At 37.7% G+C, this 22,370-nt stretch overlaps 1 protein-coding gene across 4 annotated transcripts in view; it reads left to right on the top strand.

Annotated features, from left to right (window-relative positions):
* The window catches only part of actn4 (actinin, alpha 4), a 105,615-nt gene that overhangs the window by 39,917 nt on the left and 43,328 nt on the right, over positions 1–22,370 (top strand). For all 4 annotated transcript variants that reach the window (XM_057839735.1, XM_057839733.1, XM_057839732.1 and 1 more), the window contains exon 2: positions 21,374–21,488. In XM_057839735.1, coding sequence (XP_057695718.1) covers positions 21,374–21,488 — 115 coding nt within the window. The remainder of the gene's footprint in view (positions 1–21,373; positions 21,489–22,370) is intronic.

Here is a 22,370-nt window from a genome sequence, read left to right as displayed (position 1 = left end):
AGGGCAGCTTTCCTATATCCATGTCTGATGAGTTTCCTACTCAGTCGCAGAAGCCAAGGCACACCCAACACTGCCACCAGAGGGTAGTGAATCCTCCATCATTAAACAAAATAAAATACTTTTGGACTTTTTGGATTGTTATTTATTTAAAGGGTTTATTCCGACTTGCGTGGAAATTTGGGTTACGTCGCCAGCATAGGAACGGAACTGGTTCGCAACCGGGGGCCTACCTGTAGTTGGATGATGTTAATTTTCTATGAATGATTTGGTAGTCATTGCTTGTGAGCAGGGCATTTTTTGCCAAGTTTGGGTTGCCATAAAACACAATACAACGAACTCATGTTTGTTATTGACCTGAACCCATGAAACCAGTTTCCCAGAGAGAGGAAATTTGGTAAGGATGTCTAACGAGACACTAGCCAATGTCATTCGCTATGTGCAGTATCATTGTTTTATGTGGTAATTGAATTATGGTGATTGTAGGAGTGGGAACTAGAAATGCCGATTGATTGAGTCCAATCACGTCATTTTCAATTTCATTTTCAAGGCATTGTCGCGTTTAATCTATAATGGTACTGTATTACGTATATATAGAACTAATGGGCAACGTAAAATAAGTACAGAGAATTTTGGCAGTCTTTGAAGCCTTTTTTTAATTAGCAAAAGCCTTACAATCCCTCTCTCAATGATCAGAAATATTGTGGGAAGTAATGTGGGCAAGAAAGGTAGTAGTTGATTTTTTTTCTTAACACCCTATTTTACTTCCCAACGCTGAGAAGATACAGTATATCAATTGGTACCATTACGCACAGTCATGGTTGCACTTCCCGTCATGCATTTGGGCAGAAGTTAAATGGCTGAGTTATCATTTACTGAAAGCTCATAAAAACCCACTAGATGGCGATATTTAGTCACAATATACAAAGTCACATTTGTCCTTTAAGAATTACAAGTCTTTCTATCCGTGGATCCCTCTCACAGAAAGAATGTTAATAATGTAAATGCCATCTTGAGGATTTATTGCCATAATAAACAAATACAGTACACATGTACTGTATGTTGAATGTATATATTCGTCTGAGTTTTATTCATTTTTTTCTTAATGCATTGCCCAAATGTATATGATCGGGAAAAATTATCGGGAATGATTGGAATTGAATCGGGAGCAAAAACAAAAAACAAAAAAAAACCAATCGGATCGGGAAATATCGGGATCGACAGATACTCAAACTAAAATGATCGGGGTCGGATTGGGAGCAAAAAAAACATGATCGGAATAACCCTAGTGGGAACCTCTGGTACCTCACGATACAATACGATTTGCGATACAAAGCTCACAATAACGATCTGACAATATAGCGATACAACGATTATCAATACATTGGGCAGGAAATCATTCTAGGATATTCTACAAACAACCAATAAAAAGAAAAACAAGCTTATGCTGTGAATTGGAATGAGTTTATCACTAGTAGACGTCCAATCAATTTGAACTGGGAGGATGGCAGCAAATGAACAGTTATTTCCTGTTGATTTTGGGGTATTTTATGGGTCACTTCCTGTTTATTTTGAGGTACAGAACAGGAAGGGACTTGGGACTCACCCAAATCAATAGGCAGTGACTCAAACTCAACAGGAAGTGACTTGGGACTCACCCAAATCAATAGGCAGTGACTCAAACTCAACAGGAACTGACCTGTAAATGCCCTAAAATGAACAGCAACTGACCTGTAAATGCCCTGAAAATCGGACAAAATGACTGTGAATGCTATGGTTTCGAATGAATGAACGTTCCCAGTCTAAATGGATTGGGGGTCAAGCACCATCAGTGCAGCCTTAGAGTTAACTGAGACACTATTATGGTGGAAGATTTTGGTAGCAACTTGTTTGTTGCTTTTTATTTTTAAGACACTGACACCTTTTTAAAACGATATCTTGATTCTTGGCTGGAGCATATCGATAACCTTTTGGGATACAAAGTATCACGATATATCACCATTTCGATATTTTGTCACACCCCTAATGGTGAAGCTTTAAATCTTTTTCTATTCTGTGCAATGACAATAAAGGCATTCTCTATTCTATTCTATTCTATTCTATTCTATTCTATTCTATTCTATTCTATTCTATTCTATTCTATCAGTGCCAGAAAAGACACAGGAAGTCTGCTGTTTTGATTTGAATAAGCCATTTTATATTCATATTGGCCATGTCCAGGTCTACTTCTTAAAAGATAAAGTGGTCCTAGAGATTTTTCGTGAAGATGATGATAATGAACTTTTAATGCAAGCCTGATGGGTAATTTTTTACTGCTTGACATGTGGGTTTTTGTCAATCCATGTGGGGGTGAAATGGGGGATATAAAACACTAAACTACTTATAGGTACGAATAAAAACATTTTTTTATGCATAAGGCATAAAACTCTGACTTTTGTATGAAGGCCCCACTTTAAAGTTATTAATACAGTAAATGCCTCTTCTTGTAAGAAATGTATTGTTATGGATTTGAATTCGTCTGGCGCCCCTGCCAACATTAAAAGAAAAAAAAACTGTTCTGTGCCATTCGGTGAGTGGCATCCTCCAGCTGACAGAAAATAAATGACATCATCATGAACTAAAAAGCTTAAAGCCGTTGGCAACCTCAGCTAAAAAGAACTTGATGTTTCCGTTTAGAACTATTAACAAAATGTAGTCAGTTTTGATCAGATGGCCTTTAGGCTTCAGGTGGTTCACCGGATGTGCTCGGGGTGGGTTAATATTTAACTTCCCATTCCGTTGGATGTCTTTGCCGCACATTCCTGGACAATGAACGTGGACGTCCTCCCTCCACCCACGCTCTGCTTCCTGGAGCGCGCCTCTCAAGACAGGAAGTGTGGATTAGCTTGGATGCTGATTAGCCAGCAGGGAGAGAAACCAAGTGGATAGTGTGGTATGAGAGAAACTTAAAAAGCAGAGTCCAAAACCAGCTACTGATTATTTCTACAGTTATTTCATCCTGTTGTGTGGGCCAACACTTCAGTCGTCATAAAACAGAAGCTGAATAGTTCAGTCATTTCCTTTCTGTTAGCCATTAAAGATTTTTTTGGGAATGTCGGCCATGATTCATCTTTTCATCATATGATCAGGTTTCTCTGGTTTTCAGTATTACTAGATGTTAAAATTGAATGGTTTTGGGGATTTATTTACAAGCATTATAGTCCGCAATTGCTAATATTTCCTCATAGTATACAGTAATGCGTTATTTTCAACCACATTTGTTTCAAAACATATTTCTGCAACACCTCTATGCGAACAAACATTTGGTGGTGCAACGACTGTGTTGCACCACTATGTTGACATGTACTATTCAGTCAGCAATCATGTACGTTGCGAGGAACAAGCAAACTGTTTAACTGCACAAGTTTACTGCACGGGGTTAGTAGAGGTCCTTGAAATCCTTGAAAATGCCTGAATGTGTCAGGCACAAAATATTTCTCCGCACCCTGTTTAAAAATATGTTATTAAATGAAGGGAAACAAATTTGCTTAGCTTTTTCACGCTAGTTCTGAAGTTGCGTTCCCTTGATGTCCCGCAACACAATGTCTGTCCGAAGAGTACAGTGCATTTGAGTCCATGCGTGAATAGTTTAATCAAGTGAACAGTCCAGTAATATATATCTTTAAATGCATACATGTGGCGGAAAACACTAAGGTGACTTTAAGTTCCGCTCTGAGACCCCCAATTTGGCCAAATTTCAAAATTGTCCCATATGCATGTGTGATACATCATTGGAAAGCTTAAAATCTCAATTTTCTGGGGGAAGAAAATTTTTGAACAGGAGGACATTTAAAAAAAAAAATTAAACAGCAAAACCCGAACTGGAGGCGAGAGCATGCGAGAGCAGAATTAAAGACGCCACAATTTTAACGAGATATTATCGACTACTTACCTTGTTTCAATCCAAAAACTCCATGTAGCATGTATCACCGAGTGTCGAGACACAGCTGTGAATGGCCACAGCTGGGTATTGGGGGGATTTTATGGGTGAAACATGGTGATATAATAAGGGTCGCGATGCAGAAATCGCAGACAACAAGGAGTGGTTGAGATGTTCTTTTTCATATAGTTACCCTCTTAAACGTTATTTTTCAATTTTTCTTTGTTTAGATCGATTATTTATCATCTAACATATCGGGGAAAATGCGACTGCAACAAAAAAAGTACAATTGAGCAATAGTTATGAGGTAGATATCTGTGACTTTTTTACAGATATAAATATTAGGCATCAATTAATGATTCTAAGCTAAAAATGACAGACATTTTGAATAACAAATATAATTACTTCTTTTTATGGCTAGGTTGAAACAAAAGCGGTTGCGCAATGTCTGTAAACGGGGGTTTTCGGGGTAAACAAACTAAAAATAGTTCGGAGGCTTAGTGCGCCATGAATCTGCTATGGCAGCATATAGACATATTGTTCTATTAAACACAACAGTTGTTTTGGCTTGAAATACAGCAGTTTCTCTTACAGAGGAGTGCAAGAGCAGAAAGTGCTTTTTCAGTCTTGTCTGTGTTTTCCGCCATGTGCATTTGCTTTGGTTTAGTACAATACTTTTGTCGCAGGACCAGTTCCTTTTTTTTATATTTTTGTAATCTCCACACCCGTCTGCCAGTCGCTTGGCTTCGTCGCCACTAGGACTCTGCGTACTTGCCTGGCTCTCAATCGACTACCCTTGTTACACAAGAAAACGGCCACCTATATTATTTTAAGGAATAGGAAATATTGTAATCGCCCTGTAAAGAGCTTTACAACTTTCGGCGAGATCGGAATAATATGTTGCTGTGAACTACTGTTAGGCACACGTACATTGAGATATCATTTAGCTTAGAAGTTGGAGGTGTGAAAGCCATTTTCAAGTGTCCCAAATTAAAAACAAAAACAAAATGCGTTTACTATCTCAAACATTCATCAGCCGTGACATGTGTCTCCGACTACTGAACGACATGCTACGCCAGCACCTGTGCTATGGGATAAGCTCATAGTTTGCCACAAAATGCTTAGTGCCACTGGGAATGCATCCTCCCCATGGGGTTTCAGAATTGGCACCTTTCGAACAAAATTTCTCAACCTTCCGGGGTTGTAGGTCGTATTTTGGAAGACGTTTGCATACTTGTGAGAAGGCACCATATTTTATATCTGCCTCTCGTTAAAAAAACATTGGGATAACATTTAAAAAGTAGTGGGAAAAAAATGGAAATATGGTCTTCAAAGTCTTTTTAAAACGCTTGAATTTGTATATTTTAAAGGTTGTACTCTGCGTGCACATTTTCAAAAGAGCAAAGTTTAAACACGCAAATGTTTCAGTTAGGGCTGTCTGACCACGCAACAAAGACAGGAAGCGACTTGAATAAATGAACAAACAAGCACACAGCTTGACATTTTGGTCTAAAAGCCCCCCTATCTCCCCACTGATTTCCTGCCTTGATGTCACCTTTTTGAAGTTGTATGTTAAAATGGCAGTCACTAAAGTATTCAAAACGGCCCCATGGTTTGGATAGAGACACTTTGACATTATGAGTGGTTGCCGGGACTCTGACAGGCCACTGCCACAAGATTAGGTTATGAAATAAATACTACTCTTTACATCTTTAGAATCATTTCTGGACGTTGTCTTTATTTATCAGGAATCTGGTAATTCAAGCAAAAAACCCTAGCCCTTGACACCTGTTTCTAATCGTCTTGAAACTGGTTGTACTGTTTGTCATGACAGTAGCACAGGAAAAAGTCTCATGGACCCATGCCCAGAGTCGATACCAAGCCTTGTAGCCATGTGAAGTAATCTCTGAGCTAAGTAATGTTTAATTGCCGTATTTTCTGCACTATAACGCACATCGGAGTGTAAGGCGCACCTTCAATGAACCAACTATTTTAAAACTGTTTTCATATATAGGGCGAACCGGCTTGTAAGGCGTAGTAGTTGTAGTATATGTAGCAGTAGGGGTTGGAATTGCGTTATGCATCAACTAGATGAAGCTGTGCGAAAGAGAATTCTATGCGATGATTACCTTAATTTTCAGACTATAAGCCGCTACTTTTTTCCCCTCATTTTGAATCCTGCGGCTTATAGTCCGGTGCGGCTTATTTGTTGGTTTATTTGGGTTAATAAGTAACACTTTGACAACGGTGTCATAAGACTGCCATAAGACCGCCATAATTATGACATGATTATGACATGATCATGGCCGTTAATAAATGCATATGACAGCTGTCATTAAGTATCATCTGGCAAATTACGTCACCGACACTACATATACAGTATGTCCAGCTCGGATCTTTTGTATCTATTAGAAAAGTGACGTAATTTTCCGGATGACACAAAATGACATGTCATGATGTCATTAATGCTCATGGCAGTGTCATGTCAATATTTTGATGGTCTTATGACAGTTTTATGGTGCCGGTGTCAAATAAAGTTTGACCAAATACCAGAGCTAGCAATTTATGAAACAACTGGAAGAGTAAATGAAGAAATAATTAGCACAGAACATTAATTTTGATTGTTATTTAATATTTGTAGCGCTACAACAGTGTTGACAGCAGGTGGCAGCAGAGGTTGAGTGTCTCCCCCAAGGGAGCAGTGATGGCCAAATGAAGCTTCTTGAAGCAAAGAAGCTTTGCTTCCAATTGGTGGCTCATTTGGTGTTACCGGTTAATATATTTGGGTGTAAATATCCTATAATACAGTGAAGACAGCTGCGGCTTATTGTCCAGCGCGGTTTATCTATGAACAAATGCTGTTTTCGTGTCAAATTTGGTGGGTGGCGGCTTATAGGCAGGTGCGCTTTATAGTCCAGAAATTACGGCAATCAATATTGATCCACATATAAGGCGCATCGGATTATTAGGCGCGCAGTGGCTTTGGAGAAAATTGAAGGCTTTTTAGGTGCACCCTATAGTGTGAAAGATTTCAACATTAAATTTGATAAACAGGTAAATATCAAGTGTTGAAATTAAACAGGATATTGTTCATTATAGTATACTAGACAGATGGCTAAAGATTTTGATATCTATGCATGTGTGCAGAGCATGGCAGTGAAGTCTGAATATTTTTAAAATACAAATAAGTCAGCTCCATAAGGTTATATCACAACCACTTCTCTTCTGATGAACCAGTGTGTTTTCCTGATAACTTGTCAGCACATGAAGCAAGAAGGTGGCTCTATCTGTTCTGTTGTGTGTGAGTATGTGTGTTAGTGCACATATGTAATGACAACCTGTCCAGACTTGAGGGGATAATGAGTCCAGAGACCGCAGAAATCTCTGCAGCAGGGCTCTGCTTTTTCTTCAGCAAATCTTTCTAATTGTGTGTGTATGTTTAAACGTGTGTGTTTAAAACATCTTCACGGTCAAGCGTTGACCTCCAAGCAGCTGTTCAGAATTGTAGCCGCAGGCTTCTGCTTTTATATCAGCCTTTCACTTGTCAAATGCACTCATGTGTACTTGGAGGCCTCACCCCGGTTCTCATGTCCTGGGGGCTAGGGGCGGAGTTTTGTGGATCGTGTCTAGTTCCTCCTGTTATTCTACAGTAGCTGAGGCTGAGTATCCACTTACAGCAGCACATATGAGATGAGCTGTGTGGAATGTCAAATGAGGCCAGTTAGTATTAGGGCCTTTGCCTTTGAGCATCTGTATGTTTGTTCTGGGAATGTTACTTTGAAATACTGTAAGCACTGTACTGTATTTTGTATACAATAATGCTAACATTGGCTAGGTTTACATAGACACTTTTATTTGGATTAAAAACCTGATCGGAATAAAAATGCTTCATGCATACACCCCATTCAGAATATTCTAACTCTATCCAGTCCATTCCGATCAAGATTCTAAACTGAACGAGAGGGATGGTTTATGTCTATTGATAATCCGATCAGCGCGCATGAAAACATTTCATTCTGAAATTTCAGAACAAACTGTCTTTATAGCGCGCTTTGACGTCTGTACATACGTTCCTGTTCCAGAGCGAGCGGAAAACAAGGTAGGCTCAAGACTAAACTGGTTATTGTGAGATATTAAAAGATCTTAAAATCGTTGAAAGACTTGATAGTAGAGAAACTACTCTCGTGTTTAATGTAGATTGGACGGAGCTAGGGCTCAACTATCAACTAGTTAGTTCGAATAATCAGATTAGGAACATTTAATGCGGTGCAAAATCAATTTTCGGATATGTAAAACCAAGGCTTGCCAAGAATTTACGAGATAATATAATGGATAAAGAAAAAATGAGATACAAAATAAAATTCCCGAGTGTTTCTTCAAACTATGCAGAATAGCACAGAATAGAATTAAAATATATTAAAATACCTGAGTTTAAGATAAAAAAAGAGGATCTAAGTACAACAAAAGAACAATTGGCTAACTTACATAGCAAAAGTTCGCTAGCTTAAATGCTATAAAATGCTAACATTTTTTTGATAATGCTCCTAACAGATCGTTCACACACATACACAAAACACATAATCCCCCAAATTGGCTAAATATACCTGTAAACTAAATTACGAATGCATAGAAACATATCAGCTCAAACAAAAACTTACCTTATGTTGGTCTTAACAGTGAGCAGCTTGGTGCAGCCATGTTAAATAAGTTATGTCATATTCACTGTTCCCACTAGAGGGCAGTGTATCCACCCAAATCAATAAAACTAAATGCAAACCATTAAAACATCACTAGTTAAACGAATACTCGAAGCAGCAAAAATTTGATTCAAAGCTTTTTTTCTAATCGAATTACTCGAGTTAATCGATCAATCGTTGCAGCACTAGACGGAGCGATGTTTTGTTGACACGGAAGTCAGTATGCGACAACTATTTCAGGTATATTTGGTCAATCTGCGCATGTCAAAATATTTTGTTCCTACTGAAAGTGTGATGCATGAATACACAAGTCCTAATCGTATCCATATTTCTTAGTGTCCATGAAAACACTGCATTTGATCATAATTTTAGTCCGAAATTATCGGATTAAGGAAATTTTATCCATGTAAACGTAGCCACTGTTGAGATTTGGAAAAAACTAACACAAGCAACATATCTAAAAGACTCGTAATTGAGTCTTAAATTACACTCTGGTCTCAGATTTTACAAAGACTAAATCGTGTAGGGTCCTTTATCACAAGACTACAACTATTTTCTTTAGGCATTTTAGTAATCTATATCTGTCATTCAGAAATATTACAAATGTCACAGCTGATCAACATTTTTCGATCTTAAAATCGCTCCTCCTAACTTGTAATTATTCAACTAGGTTATATCAAACTGACCGGAATCACCAAAGAGTAAATACTAACAATAAAAAGCAGCGAGAAGGCACTCTTACCTTATCCCAGCTTCCACCTCTTCAACCTGTTGCACTCAAGCACGTGCTACATGGCCATACCAGCCAAAACAAACAGACTGAGAGACCGTTTCTTTCCAAGAGCTGTCACCATAGTCAAGTTTGCACTGAAAAACTGATATACTGCACACCACTGACGATATCCCTGTCATTGCACTGCTAATGCCACATATTGTCACATGCATCTCTCTAAGTAATATGTTCTCAGAAAGCTGTCTCAATCTAGATACTGCACAATGCATAGGAAATATTTGCACTGATAAATTATATATTATACGTTACTGTATCCAAGTCTGACTACTGTACATAAATTGTCATATACACATTGTTATGCTACTACTACCTCATCTCTTGCTGCTAGTCACTTCTTAACTTTGTTCCCAATATATGTACCCTGTAACCTGTGTTTTAATATTAGCCTTATTGAACTTTTGTTTTATGTGGTGCACTTATTGTGAAGCTATAAATCTTGTTGTAGTCTGAATAATGACAATGAAGGCTTTCACTTTTATTCCCTTGATATAAAATTCGAAACTCTGATCCAAAAGGTCAATTCTTGACCAAACATGGGAGACTCATAGCCTCCTCCTGACAGCCATGCTGGTCAATCGATGCTCTTTTCATGTTTTCGAACTACCAAAATTAAACACCTGTGTTCTGCGATGTTGAAGCTAGACAGCATGCTTGTGTGTCAGGTCAAAGTTGTTCTTCTAATTGGCCTTTTTGTCAGAAAAGAGGTGTTGGAGTACTTGTCAGACCAGACCAGTCAATTACCAAGTTTCATTCACAGAGCCAGTCTGGCCCAGTTGGCCGTATTAAACCTCTAGAGTATTTCCTGGTCCTGTCCAATCTCAATTTTTTACAAGCTCCATGGCACTTGTCTTCAAATAGCCCTTTCATTGATAGATGTTTGTTGTAGTGTTCCCATTTCTGTTTTTTTATCCCCCCAGTTCCTCTTTGTGGTATTCAAAATATCACACAAACGCAGTGTGTCTGTGTTTAACAAGCTATTCATGGCTTGTTTGTCATCTTGGCTTCTCTCCACCTGAGTCAGTCTTGTTTGTGGTGTCGGCACGTCTGTGCCTGTCTAAGGCACTTGAACCCAACATACAGTATGTGCGTGTGAATACATGCTGCTGTAACATGTTGTCGTGGTGTGACAGGACTCAACACTAGGCATCACAGTGATGTAATTACACGAGAGGTGTGTTATCGTCTTTTGTAGATGGGAGGTGTAAAAATAACGGATTCACATCTTAAAATCGTCAGAACAGTCTTAAATGATCTGTACAAAGATTTCACTGTAAAAATATAGTAACATGGTTCATGAATATTTCCCAAAACAACAATTTACAAAGGTCATTGTCAATGACGTACTGCACGCATGCTATTTTTAGACCGTGACGTCGTATCGTAATGCGGAAGTAAAGACGAAGTGGGACATTATAGACCCGCCCTCACATAGAAACAACGTAATTTGTGCTACTTTTCGCCGGTAATCTTTCAAAAACGAACATGCCGATCACGCATTGCTTTTTTGGAACTTGAAGAAACGACTCTAGATATTACGACACATGAAGGATGTTTTCTTCATACGTTTCCGGAAACATAAAAACTCGGGAGGAAAAATGTGAGGACCGAATCAATTACCGTTTCTGTTATATATATATATATATATATATATATATATATATATAAAACAACTTTAGTAAGGGGGAAGTGTAAATAAATTATAGAATTAAGGTTTGTTATAAATGCAAAAATTAAAAGTGTTCGTTGGCTGTCACTGAGTAGCATTTGCGATCACTACACAAAGCTAACTAAATTACCCCCAAGAACGCTCAGAGACGTAGGACAACCAGAGGATATATAAGAAAGACAGGGCTGATGGTAAAGGATAGCTTGTTGAAACAGGAGAATGTCATTGTCAGTCGCGTTGATAAAAAAGCTAAGGCTATGCTTAGGTCGGCACGTTTTTTTTTGTCTTTTTCAGCCTTCGACACTCAAGCCAACTCTTTAACCGAACATTTTTATGTTCTTCCACATCTTTGCCAGTGAATTTGGCACCAGGCACATCATTTTCGGAGAGAATTGGTAGGTCTAGCTTTGTAAACATCTCCTTCGTACACCATTTCCATTAATTTCCTATTAGAGACAAACGGTGGCTTGTCCCTACTTAGCAACAGTAGCTAATGTCATGATTATTAATGAGCGGAAGTGATGTGTTGCTTGTGGTACGCCATTATAAATACAAAGTTAACGCAAGATACGAAATTATTTAGAACTGGAGTGGCTTTCGTATCAGGATTTTTTCGTATAATGAATCGCGTTCTACATGTAAGTCGCCCAATTCGTTCCAAGCTCTACTAAAAACACATTAGAAATTTGCTGTAATATCCTAGGATCGTGTGCCTTTATTTGTAATGCTTTGTCACCCCCTAGTGACGCTTAAGTATGACTAGTTTGTTAGGCTCTACAGATGTTAGTGTATGACTACTCGAGCTCAAAGCAAGCGCGGAGTGCTGAAACACGAGCTAACTTCGGGCTGACACTGCTTGCCATTTCATCTGTTTGTGCCTTAATAAAGCATCACTTGTAAGTTATATTCTTGTATTTCATATACATCAGCATTGTGTAGCACATTGTAGTGTGTATGTATCGTTTGTTTATATTTCTAGTCAAACGTACTGGTGATATTAGGAGATGGAACTTCATTACCCAGCGTGCAATGTGATTACTCATGGGGCCACAGGACATTATATACAAGGAAGTGTACCCTCCACTGGTAAAGTAAAAACATCTTCGTTAAAAATGTTTGAGCATAATTTTCACGCCTCGTCTGCTTTGTAGAATAATAAGATAGACACCAAAGTAGATACATTATTGCATTGCTGTGAGTTGGAATTATTTATTACAGTGTATTGGCTTTCGTTTGATGAATATTTTTTGCATGTTTCGTTTACTAATTATTTCGTATTTCGAGGTAGCACTTTATATTAGGGATGTCCCGATCCAGGTTTTTGCACTTCCGATCCGATACAGATATTGTTTTGCACTTCCGATCCGATACCGATACTGGCCGATACCGATACCGACCTTTCTGAGCATGTGTTAAAGTTTAAAGTTATTTAGCCTCCTTACTTAGTTGTCAGACTCATGTTGAAAAAGGTTTTAGTACTCTTGATAACAACTAGCCAGCTGAATTAGGTGAGTTTGAATAACACACAACGGTTGGTAACAAGAAACTGCCCTGTTTATTCAGTGACAAACACAAAACATTATAAATAACAAACAGAAATGGCATAGTCAGTCAGTAAAACGTGCAAATAATATTGTAAACTGTCTTAAAAAAGCAAAACACACCAACAACCTCAGTGGAAAATCCCACAAATCCCCCAAGCTATTAGATGCTTTTAATGTTTATGCATTAGTTAAAAAATTGTATAAAAAGCCTCTCAGGTTTAAATAAACGACTATTTCAGTATCAAGTTAACATTTTAAAACAGTAAATAAAATACTATGTCCCCATTCTGTATCAGCAGCTTTAAACTACATTCAATTCATTTAATTTTGCGAATCAACTGTTAAAGTTGTTAAAATTGCTCCCGTTATTCCATAATTTCCCTTCTGTCTACTTTCGACATGTGAAAGTTTTAAAACTGTTTTGAAGATAGATTCAAGTCAAGATTTTGCCGATTTAGGAGTATTTTAGATAAAAAGTTAATTAGGTTCGCTTGGAAGGTTCACAACAGCCTACTAGGGAAGTCTTCTGCTTTAAGATGGCGGCTGTTTACTAACGCATCTGGTTTTCAATAATTCAATGTTGCTAACGCAGTCGAGTCTGTCGTGTAGCATCTTGTTCTATATACATATGATATCTATTATCTCCAGTAAAACGACGTTGACGTAGTTTGTAGCGGCTATCAGCAGCAGTCAGGTATTTTTGTGTTTTTTATCCAGCGGCATGAGTTGAGCTAATGCCGTGAGTTGAGCATTGGCATTACCCGGGTCTAAGACAAGTTATGTTTACTTTCGGGATGCAACGCGGTCAGTTTCTCATTGCGTCCCGCTTTACTTGACATATTTCAATAATCGGAATTCGGATGTTTGTGATTCGTTCTCGAATCTTCCACGGCCGAATCGCGTGTTGGATGGTGCGTCTTTACTCACGTGAGATAATGGCTTGTCATCCAGAATGAATTCTTCGGCAATGACTCCTGTTATTCCCTGGGCTTTGGGACTGTCGAGTGCCATTTTATCACGCATAGCAAAAGTTTCTGCCAGTGTTAGTTGCATAGGACCTTTCTTTTTGTCTTCGGTTTTCTTAGAATACTCCTCATATTGTTTGTGGTGGTATTTCGCAGCTTTACCACTACGCTTGCCTTTATTGTGGCATATGTTGCTCCCTGCCTCTTCGTCTTTGTCGTCCTTTAAGGTGAAATGATCCCACACAGCTGACATTTTTACCGATAAAGTCTCTCGGTAAATTGGGAGACGGTAATGTAAATGTAGTGTGTTGAAGGTGTGCCTTAAAATGCGGACCGGATTTTAGGGAAACCGAAGCAAAAACTGGAATGGATTATGTTAACCAGTGTGCTGGAAAAGCCGGACCGGACTTTAAAAAAAAAAAAAAAACTGGATCGGAAGTCTGGATCGGAATTTTTCCTGTGTTCCGATCTGATACCGATGCACATTTTTTTGCCCATATCGGCGTCCGATCCGATCCAAACATCGGATCGGGACATCTCTACTTTATATGTACATACACATGTGTATGTGTATACATATACATGTATGTACATAACAAGTAGGTTCTCAAATTTTCTTTGGCCCTATCGTGATGAACATGCATGCCAGTTTTCTTTACAATGGATTCCAATGCTGGTGGGTTCTAATATTTTCTAACATCACTGGGGTCGTATTAGGTTTCATTCAGTTAGTGTTTTGTCCTACAAGTGTAAATAATAAATAACCTACTGAAGCTTTTACCTTTAGCCTCTAGGCTTGCTCGGAAAGAGGAGTTGAAAGACCTTTTCAGTCCCCAACAGACGGCTTCAATTGTGGAGCCCTCCTCCCTTTACCAGTGAAGCATGGAGGACAGGGTGGTTAAATCTACCATAGAAGATGAAGACATGTTGGACAACTTAAACACTTCCAGACCCAAACGATTCCGCCTGGACAAAATGACGCCTGGTATACTAACGAAACCGTGACTACCAGTGCTATACTCAATTTCAACTATGGGTGGCGCTTGATATTATTCATGGTTTCAGTCTCTTGTGTTGCCATTCGTTGAATGTTAAAATGCAGTAGCAGTCTGCAATAAACAGGCGTTGACAGTAGTGAGCACAATTCTCCACTCATCCTCTGCAACATGTTGCCATAGCGACTGTTTTCTTTCACACATTATTTTCTTCTTTCATACCAACAATCGGATGAGACAGAGTATCACGTCCATGACGAGAATGTGACTCTTCAAAACAAAGTGATTTGAGCTGATAGGCTGCTTGGGCAGGTTTAACGGCTCTCGAGGGGTTGGACAAACGAATGATGACTGCACATGACTGTTGCCACACCTTCTATGCCCGAATGCAAGAACACTTCCTTCCTGCTATTACAACAAAAAGCAGATTGAAACATTGTGTCCTGTTAGCAGGTGTTATACTGTACATGAGATCATACGCTAACAATAAAGCAGTTGAGATAGCAAGATCGCACGTTTAATGAAAGCACATCTGTTGATTGCTAAGGATGTTACTCCTAACCCTATCATTAGCTAAATAGATCTAATAATAATGCAGCCAGCCATTTTTACTTGTTATCATTCAAATTTAAAAATATTTTTTGAACTATGAAATTTGACAGGTTAAAAATAAGATTTTTATTGTTAAAAAATATACATATGGCGGAAAACACAGATAAGACTGAAAAATCAGTTTCTGCTCTTGCATTCCTCTTTAAAAGAAACTGCTGCATTTTAAGCCAAAACAACTGTTGTGTTTGATAGAACAATATGTCTATATGCTGCCATAGCAGATTCATGGCGCATGAAACCCCGAACTATTTTTAATTTGCCCATTTTACCCTGAAAATCCCCTTTTACAGACGTCACGCAACCACTTTTGTTTCAACCCAGCCATAAAACGAAGGTAATTAATTATATTTATTAGGGTTTTTCCGATCATGTGTTTTTGCTCCCGATCCGATCCCGATCGTTTTAGTTTGAGTATCTGCCGATCCCGATATTTCCCGATCCGATTGCTTTTTTTTGTGCTTCCAATTCAATTCCAATCATTCCCGATAATTTTTCCCGATCATATACATTTTGGCAATGCGTTAAGAAAAAAATGAATAAAAGTCGGACGAATATATACATTCAACATACAGTACATAAGTACTGTATTTGTTTATTATGACAATAAATCCTCAAGATGGCATTTACATTATTAACATTCTTTCTGTGAGAGGGATCCACAGATAGAAAGACTTGTAATTCTTAAAGGATAAATGTGACTGTATATTGTGACTAAATATTGCCATCTAGTGTATTTGTTGAGCTTTCATAAATGATACTGAAGCCATTTAACCTCTGCCCAAATGCATGATGGGAAGTGCAACCATGACTGTGCTTAGTGGTATTAATTGATATATCTTCTCTGCGTTGGGAGATAACATAAGGGTGAAGAAGAAGATCTACTACTACCTTCCTTCCCCACATTGCTTCCCACGATATTACTAATTGTTGAGAGAGGGAATGTAAGGCTTTAGCCAATTAAAAAAAGGCTTCAAAGGCTGCCAAAATTCTCTCTACTCAATTTCCGTTGCCTTTTAGCTCTATTTATACGTAAAACGGTGCTATTATAAATTGAACGCAGCAATGCCTGAGTGGGTAGTGCTGCGGATGCGTTAATTGCTTTTGAATATTTTAATGTTATTATCGCGTTTAAAAATTTTAATGTTATTACCGCCGTTAACGCGATAAATTTGATAACCCTACTATAAGCCAAAACTAATGACTCTGGATGAGTGTAAGACATTTTGTCTGTAACGTTAAATACAATTAGAAAACGATTTAATTAAAAAAATATATACACTGTATATATTAAAAAAGGCATGTCCGATATTTTTTTGCCGATTCCGATACTTTGAAAATGATGTGATCGGGACATCTTTAATATTTATTATTCAAAATGTCATTTTCAGCTTTGAATCATTCATTGATGTCTCACATTTCGTTTAAAAAAAAAACTACTTTAAAAAATTATTCACTCGCATATTTTAAACTTTTAAAACAAATTATGTCACAATGAAAAAAATGGTGTCTGTAAAAAAGTCATGAATACCTACCTCATAACTATCGCTTAATTGCATTTTTGTTGTTACTGTTGCATTTTTTCCGATATGTTAGATGATAAATAATTGATCCAAACAAAGAAAAATTGAAAAAAAAAAAACATTTAAAAGGGTAAATATATGCAAAAGAACATCTTGACCACTCCTTGATGTCTGAGATTTCTGCATCGCGACCCTTGTTATATTACCATGTTTCACCAATAAGATCCCCCCAAAAATCCAGCTGTGGACATTCACAGCTGTGTCTTGACACTCAGTAATACATACTACATGGATTTTTTGGGATCGCAACAAGGTAAATACGTGATAATATCTCGTTAAAGTCATGGCGTCTAATTCTGCTCTCGCGGGCTCTCACCTCCAGATAGGGTTTTGCTGTTAAAAAAGTAAATAAATAAAATTCAAATGCCCTCCTGTTCGAAATTTTTCTTCCCCCAGAAAATTGAGATTTTACGCTTTCCAATTATGTATCTCACATGCATATCGGACAATTTTGAAAGTTGGCTAAATTGGGGGTCTCAGAGCGGAACTTTAAGTCACCTGATATATTTGGGGGGGGACATGTCTACAAAAGCAGGAATTTATTTTCCCTAAACGCAATTTATTTTATTTGAGCAAATATATTCTATATAATATTTTATTCAAAAGATGTTTCTCACACTTTTCTAAACACACATAAACAAGTACAGCTCTTCCATGTGAAGTTGCATTACTATTGTTATAATAATCAGGTATAATGAAGTAAACAGCAAGTGAATTTTGAAATTATATTTTGATATATAAAATATTTTACCCACATGGATTTTTTTTTTTGTCTAAGCATTTTTTGATTTACCGTATTTTTTTGGACTATAAGTCGTTTTTTTTCCCCCATAGTTTGGCTGGGGGTGCGACTTATACTCTGGAGTGACTTATGTGTGAAATTATTAACACATTCTTAGATCATTTCACATGTTATTTTGGTGTTTCGGAGTGACACTGATGGTTTGGCAAACGTGTTAGCAAGTTCTTTATGCTTATAGTTATCTGAATAACTCTTAATAGCTATGTTACGTTAACATACCGGCCACGTTCGCATTTCGTTGTTCATGCATCATCTAACATTATCATACTGTACACTTATTCTGCATGTTGTTCTCTGTTGTATTTTTATTTAAAATTGCCTTTCTATGTGTTGGAATTTATCAAGTGAATTTCCCCCAAAAATGCGGCTTATACTCCAGTGTGACTTACCGGTATATATATTTTTTTTACTCTTCGTTGGGCTTTTTATGGCTGGTGCGACTTATACTCGGGTGTGTGTTATAGTCCGAAAAATACGATATATATATTTATGGGTGTCTATAATATATATACTAGTATATATTGATATATATGTGTCTGTGTATGTATGTCTGTGTGTATAGGTGTGTTGTATTTTTGATTTTATCAAGTTTTTTAAAGTAATATTAATACGTGTTCATATGCATTTAGAACTGTTTGACATATTATTTTCAAGTCCCACCACAAATATGCTGTGAATAGATGTGGGTATCTTTAAACTTCCTGTGTGTTGACAAGCATCTGAATGGTGGTGCTCAAATTCTTAGCTAAGCGCCAACTTCCTGTCATTGCTGCACCACTTCCTGCTGCATTGAGGTATGCATGCGTTAGAAGCGGAACATTGTTGTCCCTCTCCTGCCCCCCAATTTGTCTGTTTGTTTATGTGAAATGTATCCCCACGCCCTCACCCAACCCTCCCATTTATTGGTCGGGGTGGCTGAAGGGCACCATTATCCGCGTGGCTCAATGCATGCTTTGTGCCATCCACTGTGGTGGGATGATCAGAAGGGAGGCGGGGCCACCAGAAGCACACAATTATAATGTTTTGCCACCCTATGGTGGGATCGGGGGAATAGATTGAAAGACTAATGGGCAAAAAGTCACTTTTAAAAGATTCATGGTATGTTTTGATTGATTGTACATGACGAATTTAGTTGTGTCGGAGAGGTCCAAAACATGGTATACTAAAGATTTGTAATAATTTTTTACTTTAATTTTAAAAAATATATATATAATTACTTTTAGTAAACAGTTCAATCTGCATCAATTTCTACGAACACAATTTAAGATTTCCACTGATTGAAGGTTCAGGGTTTTGTTTCTAGCTCCCACCTCTTCCCATTGTTGTTGCCTTTGGGCAAGATACTTGACCCTACTTGCCAGTAAGCATGTTCCAATTACCGGTTTCAAGGTATGCTGTTCGTATGATAAAGTGAAGGTTTCAAAACCGCAAAAAATTTCCGTCATACCCTCTCAAAGGTATTACCTATCTTTTTATGAAAAATGCATGGAGAAATCCCTCGTTTGCAGTTGTAAGGCTCAACCCTTCCCCAACCGGTTGTTGCTCAGTGTCAGTGAGTCAGCTGTGCTACTCGATGGCTGAAGGAAGTGAAACTCATGAACTTTTTTCCCCATCGAAGAAAACGAAATCGCTGATATGGGAATACTTCGGCTACAGAAAAAAACGGCCGCGGCTTTGAGGAGGAGGGCCAACCGACATTTAAAACATGTTTACGGAGGGTGGCTGCCGAGGAGGCAATACCTCCAATATGATTTTGCATTCATACAAAATTAAATGTTAGTAAACACTGTCATGTTTCCCACCAGCTCCGAGAGTTAACTTCAGCATGTTTAGTGCGTCTTGCGGTGGTAAAACGTGGTGTGTTTTTTTTCTCTCTGGCAACTGTGTTGAGAAAGGGAGTGTGTGTCAGTGCTTTAATGGAAAATAATTCAATAATTTTTGTTCTTATGGTAATAATGTTGTGCTGCAGCTGTGGGGTTAGGATCACCCTAAAGGACTGCATTTGTTTTCATTTTATATAGAATATTTTGTAATTTTTTTAATTTGCTAATATGTTTTGAAATATAAAAATTAGCAACAATTAGCAACGATGACTGTCAGTAGTGGCTGCAAATGTTATATAATATGTTCTGCGTTGTGTTCAATTAAGCGTGTTGACAAAAAGATCTTCTCCTGGTCTGCCCAAATGCATGATGGGAAGTTGGGCAACCATGACTGTCAGTGGTGGCTGCAAATGATATACAGTGTGTTCTGTGTTGTGTTCAATTAAGCGTGTTAAAATAAAGATCGTCTCCTGCTTCGCTCAAATGCATGCTGGGAAGTTGGGTTACAATGACTGTCAGTAGTGGCTGCAAATGGTATACAGTATTGTTCTGTCAATGAATGCCTGTGTCCACTCACATTTCTCTGCCTTGTCAATGGAATTTTGTTGTTGTTGTTTTTTAAACCCAGATATGTCAAAGTAACACATTTAAGAGCTGTAATTGCAATACAGTGATACCGTAAAATCGTGATATTTTGGCTTAAGGTTATCATACCATCAGAATATCATACCAGCACATGCCTACTTGCCGGTGTGAAAGTAGTCTAAGAACGAGTGGTTGATGGTGCTAGGGCCGATGTCGCAAATTGGCTGCTTCGCTTCTGTCAGACTGCCCTAGGGAAGCTGTGGCTTCAGTAGTAACCTACCACCGTCGAGTGCGGAGGGAAAGAATAATACAAATGTGAATCATCCCTGAGTGTCACAAAAAAGCGCTATATACTGTAAACCCAATGGATTATTTAATTTTACATTGGTTCATTTCAGTTCAGTATTATTTCTAACTTCAATGTCAATTTTGTACAAAGTATAAAACTGAGTAAGATAAGAGTATGATAGTTTCCAACATTTCTATTTTGTATTTAATGTGAAAAATGCCCCAAAAAAGATTTTTGCAACAAATTCCAGCCAACCAAAAGTTAAGAATGGCATATCCCAAAACCAAGTTTCGAGCAGTTTCCCACACGTCTGTTTGTGATTTGCTGCGTTCTGTTATGGAATTCATTACATGTATCACAGATGTTATTTAGTCAAAGTTCCTGTCTGGATTAATGCGACATGACTGTGGGAATATGTTCCAAAACAAGGCTGGTTTGTGAATATTTTCATGTGTGTCCTTGCTGCGGAAAATGATGACAAAAACAAACTGAACATTAATTTCAAATTGTTTTGAAGATTACATAAATCCAAACTTGGTTTCAAATTTGGGATAGGATTTCAAATTAAGGTTCAAAGATTGGGATAGCGTTTCAAACAAGGTTTAAGTTTTAACTTGTACTTTTATTGAGTTCTGAAACCAAGTTATTGCTGTTTTCATTTGCAAGCTTTCAGTAGAAAGTTTTGATTAAAACATGAACACATAAATTGAATTTTACATAAATAGCCGATTTCAAGACGAAAAAATGCTGAAGCAAAACAATGCGTCTTTGAGAGCCATTTTGCAGCTCTCACTTCCACTTCCTGTCACGCTCGAGTGGCTCCCTACCTCGCTTCCTGTTCGCCCCTTCGCTTTTTAGCCGTCCTGTTTTTCTTTAGTACATCAAAACACCAATAAGTCAAATAATCCAGAAATGAACACACACTTGCACAATAACATTAAATATATTATTTATTCAGTCAACATTAGGCTCAACCACATGTATTAAACTATGGACTGCATTGAGTTAAAAATGAGTACGTAAATGCAAGGTGAATAAATATCATATAAAGACAATGTATATTTAATGAACTGAACCAATGGTTACCTTTGTGTGTTCTCGTGTAGACGTTCACGGCGTGGTGCAATTCCCACTTGCGCAAGGCTGGCACACAGATCGAAAACATCGAGGAGGACTTCAGGGACGGACTCAAACTCATGCTGCTTCTAGAGGTCATCTCAGGTAAACCCTGATTGATTATATTCCCATGTGTAACTGCACAATATCAGCTCTAATGGTAGGAATATACAGCAAGGCTAAGACCTGCCGCCTACTGCGCATCACAGCTGAAATGAACTGAAGTGTAGCTCACTGTGTTTCACAGCTACTAAAGCCAAATTTGAATCGCAATGACACTTTTTTAATTGCCAATTAAAAATGACATGTACCACATTAGCTTTCACAAGCAAATTAAACTTTTTGGTGTGTTAATGGAATTCAGTTAGGTGTTGTTATTGTCAAGCTGTATTGCAACACTTGGTCAATTAACTCTCTTAGGTTCGGGTCTATTTTTTTCTTTTTTGCATGCCTTTGATTGATATTGCCTTTAGTGCTGCAGCGATTAATCGATGAACTCGAGTAATTCGGTTAGAAAAAAGATTTGAATTAAATTTTGCTGCTTTGAGTATTCGTTTTATTAAAGTGGCGTTGTAATGGTTTGTTTTGAAAGTGCTTGCATTTAGTTTTATTGATTTGGGTGGATACACTGCACTCTAGTAGCATCAGTGGATATAACTCATTTCACTTGGCTAAATGCAGCTGCTACCTGTTAAGACCAACAGAAGCTAAGTTTTTGTTTGAGCTAATTTTTTTTTTTTTTAATGCATTCGTAATTTAATTTAGAGGTATATTTAGCTGTTTTTTGTGGGAATATGTGTTTGGACCATTTGTTTAGAGCACTGTAAAAAAAAACAAAAAAAAACATGTTAGCATTTTATAGCATTTAGGCTAGCGGACTTTAGCTATGTAAGTTAGCCAATTGTTCTTTTGTTGTACTTAAATCCTCATTTATTCATTGTTTTGTATCGTTTGAGGCTCACCTCAAGTATCTTAATTTTATGTTCC

The sequence above is a fragment of the Corythoichthys intestinalis genome, chromosome 6 (genome assembly GCF_030265065.1).
Source record: "Corythoichthys intestinalis isolate RoL2023-P3 chromosome 6, ASM3026506v1, whole genome shotgun sequence".
Lineage (NCBI taxonomy): Eukaryota > Metazoa > Chordata > Actinopteri > Syngnathiformes > Syngnathidae > Corythoichthys > Corythoichthys intestinalis.
Note: the sequence above shows the minus strand (reverse complement) of the source record. Positions and strands in the feature narration are given on the sequence as shown.